The sequence below is a fragment of the Pholcus phalangioides genome, unplaced genomic scaffold (genome assembly GCF_987345545.1).
Source record: "Pholcus phalangioides strain wild (caught in Gottingen) unplaced genomic scaffold, Ppha-v1.0 ptg000013l_1, whole genome shotgun sequence".
In the NCBI taxonomy this organism is placed as follows: domain Eukaryota; kingdom Metazoa; phylum Arthropoda; class Arachnida; order Araneae; family Pholcidae; genus Pholcus; species Pholcus phalangioides.
The window spans coordinates 18,241,570-18,246,940 of record NW_028301606.1 but is presented as its reverse complement, the minus strand read 5'-3'; the positions used below and the strand labels follow the sequence as shown (position 1 = coordinate 18,246,940).

The 5,371-nt window shown below is 40.6% G+C and overlaps 1 protein-coding gene across 1 annotated transcript; it reads right to left on the bottom strand.

Annotated features, from left to right (window-relative positions):
• Window positions 1-3,456: 3,456 nt before the first annotated feature.
• On the bottom strand, window positions 3,457-3,954 carry LOC149078695 (uncharacterized). Its single transcript, XM_089241370.1, has one exon. The coding sequence runs from the start codon at window positions 3,952-3,954 to the stop codon at window positions 3,457-3,459; it is 498 nt and encodes a 165-aa protein (XP_089097496.1).
• Window positions 3,955-5,371: the final 1,417 nt, after the last annotated feature.

Below are 5,371 nucleotides of genomic sequence, written 5' to 3'. Positions count from 1 at the left end.
CCAAACGGGGCATGGTATAGGAGTCAATCGGTAGGATCAATAGGAGTCATGGTATCGAGGCTCAATGGTTTCATTTAACCTTCGCAAATCAACACACAACCTGTACCCACTGGATTTCTTTTTCCCCAATAGGGTAGGCGCATTGAGAAGGATATTGCTCTTAGCAATAATATTAGCCTCCAGCAAATCATTCATTTGATTTTTCAGCTCATCGCTTAATGCGTTTGGTGTCCTATACATTGGCGAGGGTTTCAGTTTTTTATTATTCCAATTTATTTTATGTGGGACCAAATTAGTTCTTCCGAGTTCCGCGATATCACTAGCAAAAGCACCTTTATACTTAAGAAACAACTTCACTAGCGGTCCTTTCATGGCACTGGACACTTTACTCAAATTAAAATCTCTATCGCTTAGTGGGGCAATTTCTTTTTCAATAAGGGTATTGGATTTTCTTGGTCGACTATATCATCCATGTTGTACATGTAAGCCACCTTTGTCCCTTTACTGAGATGCTTGGGCAGGTTAGATGTATTAGCAAGAAGTGTACCAATTTTAGCGTTTTCATTAATTTTCGTGATCGCATTAGCTACGAGCCACTCCTTTTCACCCTGTGAATGAGAGGGCTCAAATAGGAGCAGACCCGTATTTTGCACTCGAAAATTATTCACGAAAATCAATTTATGGCTGATAGCCTTAGCTTTTTATTTAACTTCAGAACAGCTATCTCAGCCACACGAGCTGCAACACCCGTTCCCTGCCCAGATGGCAGTAGGGGCGAGCGAATCTCATCATTGAACAGAATGACTTTGTTAAAGTCCAGAATCATTTTTTGATTTCTTACAAAATCATAAAAAATAAAAAGTATTTTATGTATCAAAATACTTCCAAAAATATGCGTATTTAAAGTAAAAAACGGCGATTTAGAGTTTTTCAATATCTTCAACATATGTCAATAAAATAATATAGATGGCGTTTTTAATCACATCCAAGATGGTGTTTTAAGGAATAGAACACCATCTTGGATGTGATTAATAGCGCCATAAATGCTTTAAATACGCATATTTTTGGGTCAATCAGTTGTGATTGCGGTTTGGTGCGTTAAGCTTTACATAATTCTTGAGTGCATGCACTGAGTTAGTGTTTTTTCCTGTTAATTATCGGTGTTGGCGATCGCCAGAGGCTGCAATTCAGTTATCGGACCCAATATAAGAAACTGCGCGATTAGAAGATCGTATTCGTTTTCCTTCATTCGGAGTAACAACATCTCTCGAAATCTTTAGACTACGATGGAAGATCAATATGTAAGTTCATATCTATGTTTTTAGCTAGTCTGTCGATGAAAAGGTTTTTTTTTTAAAAATACCTTAAGGGGGGGACATCCATTTTAAATTTGTATTTTTCTTCCTACAGGACAATTTTGATATTGAATCTGTGATTGATCCATTTCCTGATGATATCGATATGGAGCATGTAGAAAAGGTATTGCAGTACAATATTATTTTTAAAAATTCAATGCTGTTGTTTTCGATAATATTGTTAAAAAAAAAACCAAAGTAATTCATTTAATATTTGTATCTGTGTTATAGGAAGCTATAAATCAGATTGGATTAGAAGGGACATTCAAAGATGGTTACATAAGATTTTTTTTTGAATTATTGTATTTTCTTGTGTGTTGTGATTTTATTCTATTTGTTGCTTTGATATCATATTTTCGCTATTTTCTGTAGGTCAAAAAACCATACGAATTACATGAACAGTCCCGTAAGAAAAACCTTCGGTTCAACGCGGACCAGGTTACGTTTACTGCTCGAATAAAGACCAAACATTTGACAGATCTATCAACCCTGATAAAAGTAACAGTGGATTTTTTGCGAGCCTTATTATCGCAGCTGATAGACGAAACAACACATGGACTACATTCAGATGACATAATTCGGTAAATATTTATTAAAGTATTCAGAATAATTTGAGGAATTATTTTTTATTTGGATAGTTGATTTTATTTTTGAAAAATTGATTATTTTTGATTTGAATATATTTGTTTTTGAGAATTATAATGCTTTCCGATAATTTTGAAAAGCCTATATCAACAGGTCTTGTTCCTAAGGTCTGGCTCACGATAGAATCATTTCTGGCAGTTGTAATGAAAGTGTTGCAAAGCAAGAATTCCATCCCACTAAACGATCCTTCCCTGAGATTTGACGTCATCACTGTGCGGTTACCGCGAGGAGGTGGAGTTCCAAGAAGGAAGATCACTAACATCACAACAGATACAGCAAAGAAATCAGTTATATGTATTCCTGAAGACGGGTTGTGCTGCGCACGCGCGATCATCGTAGGAAATGCCATAGTTGAGAAACATCCTAAACTTTCTAGCATGAAAGACGCAAGAAGAAACATACAGAAAAAAATGGCCCTGGACCTGTATCAAAAAGCCGACGTTCCTATAGGTCCCTGTGGGTTTGATGCAATCGAAAAGTTTGCCACAGTTCTAAACGTTCAGATAATTGTCAAGTCCTTGGAGGAATTTTATAAGGTATTGGTTTTAACTATCGAATGACTATACTTTTTTTTTTTACTTATGTTTAAGCCAAAACTACGTAAAGCTAATGTATCGATACTATTATATATTTTTACAGGTTGTATTCAAAACAGCCAGGAAGGACAAAAAAATATTTTTGTTGCTTCACAATGGACATTATGATCTGATTACATCTCCCAAGGTTTTCCACGGCTCCAAATACTAATGTTCAGATTGTGACAAAGCTTACGATCACGTGCAGTTTCATAAGTGTGCTACGAGATGTAACACCTGCTTCGACGAGTCTTGCATCACCACTCACGCTCAACACTGCAAAGACTGCCATAGAATTTGTAGATCAGATGGTTGTTTTGCTAGGCATAAGAACCTTGGGGGCAAGAATGCCACCTACTGTCAACAATTTTATGAATGTCAATCTTGCAAAATATTTCTCGTAGAAAAAGAGCGACCCCGTGGTGAGCACGTCTGTGGGGAAAAATATTGCAATAATTGTCAAGTTTTCCATCTCGATGAAAGTCATCTGTGCTCGCTGAAGCAGAAGAATCCAAAGTCTCCATCGAAAAAACTCATCTTCTTCGATTTTGAAACAGACCAATCTTCCGGCGAACGTATTATTGGTGTTTGTCGGAGTCGGAAAAGAACTCAAGTCAGCTTTTTCTTTATATACCTACTATAACCTTTTTTTAATTTAACATAATATAAGAACAATTACATGTTTAAAGTAAAGCGACGGAAGAGCGTCCTATCAGTACCGCGTGGACTATCCAAAAGTGCCAACTCCTCGTGTTGCCAGATTCATCTCTCTTTTTGTCTCTTCCTGGCACTACTGAATCTACTATTTGTTGTTTCTAGGCCGCACTAGATATACACCACACTACTCCCCCCCCCCCAAGTACCAACGGTACGATTTCTGATTACACATACGAGTTTCTGTACTTAGGGTTGAAACGTACGCGCCTACCCGAGTGTGTTGTTGTGGTTTTAGTCGGACTTGGTACCATCGATGTGTGTAGAGTAGGATCTGCCGTCGTATCTGTTGCTTCGGTTGTCGATGAACAGTTTTCCTCCAATAATGTGAAGGCAGGTTTTAGCCTGTCTACACTGATTGTGGTTTCTCTAGTTCCTCGGTCGATGGTGAAATGTTTCTCAGAACGTCTGAGCACTTTGAACGGTCCAACGTATGCTTGCTGTAAAGGTTTTTTCACCCCATCGCGGCGCACGAAGACATGGGTGCACTTATCGAGCTGAGAATGGACGAAGGTCGTTGGTTTTGAGTGAGATGATGTTGGCACTGGTGTCAGCTTTTGCATATTTTCTCGCAGTCGAAAGATGAAGTCTGGTGTATCTTCCTCTGATTTAGGTGTTGGATTGAGGAATTCGGCTGGTAGTCTGATTGGGGAACCGTACACCATCTCTGCAGTGGAGCACTGTATATCTTCTTTGAAGGCTGCTCACAAACCCAGGAGAACAAGCGGCAGTGTCTCGGTCCATCGATGATCGTTGTGGCATCGAAGCGACTGCTTCAATGATTGGTGGAACCGCTCCACTAGTCCATTGCTGGCTGGATGGTATGAGGTCGTGCGAATTTGTTTAACGCCCAATAATTTCGACAAGCAAGAGAAGAGGGAGGACTGGAACTGGCGTCCTTGGTCGGTAGTGATAGTGCAGGGGGTCCCAAATCGAGCAATCCATTGCCCAACAAAAGTTTGAGCGACTGTTTCAGCCGAGATGTCTTCTATCGGAATCGCCTCGGGCCATCTGGTGAAACGGTCCACACAGGTGAGTAAATAAGTGAACCCGTTAGATGGAGGCAATGGACCTACCAAGTCCAGATGAATGTGGTCGAACCTGCTCGAAGGCATTGGGAATTGCTGGAGCGGGCTCCTAGTGTGCCTAGTGATTTTTGATCGCTGGCAGTCTATGCAGGCACGCGTCCATGAAACGACATCTTTGCATATAGACGGCCATATTTATTTCTCACAGAGGAGCTTTTTCGTGGCCCGAATCCCAGGGTGGGATAAGCCGTGCAATGTCTTAAATAGAACAGTTCGGTAGTTTTCGGGAACGAATGGTCGTATTTTTTGTCCGGTACAATCACATACCAATCCACACCAGGAGAGAGTTCTAGTTTTTGAAGTTGAAGGGAACACGTTGGATCACTCAGCAACTTTTGAAGTTCTTTGTCGCTCTGTTGTGCAGCAGCGATGGCGGTAAAGTCAATGGTCTGGGCATTGATGTTCTGTATGCGTGATAATGTATCCGCGACCACATTGTTAGAGCCAGATACATGTCGAATGTCGGTGCTAAACTGAGCAATGTAGGATAAATGTCTGAGTTGCCTAGGCGAGGCAGAGTCTGAAATTTTTGTGAACGCAAATGTGAGAGGACGGTGATCGGTAAAAATAATAAAATTCTGGTCCTCGAGACTATGGCGGAAGTATTTGATAGGAGCTCCCTATCATAAGTGTTGTACTTGCGCTCCGCGGGACATAGCTTTCTTGAAAAAAGTGCTAAAGGCTTAGGACTATCCTTTTCGTGAGTGTGAAGAACTGCTCCGATGGCAATGTAGGAGGCATCGACCATTACAGAGAGTTGTTGCCCAGGGGCCTGGAATTCAAGAGTCGCCGCTTGGGATAAGTCGGCTTTGCATTTCTCAAAGTTAGCGAGGGACTCTGGGGTCCATGGAATAAGGCGTTTATCGTTTTTCTTTGAATCCTTCAGGAATTCATTCAGAGGAGCTTGTGTAGTCGCAGAATTCGGAAGGAAACGTCGATAAAAATTGATCATTGCTAAAAAAACGTCTGAGTTCAGCCATTGTTTTTGGGGTTG

Coding starts and splice junctions, on each gene's coding strand:
- LOC149078695 (XM_089241370.1), bottom strand. CDS start 3,954: ATGGTGTACGGTTCCCCAATCAGACTACCAGCCGAATTCCTCAATCCA.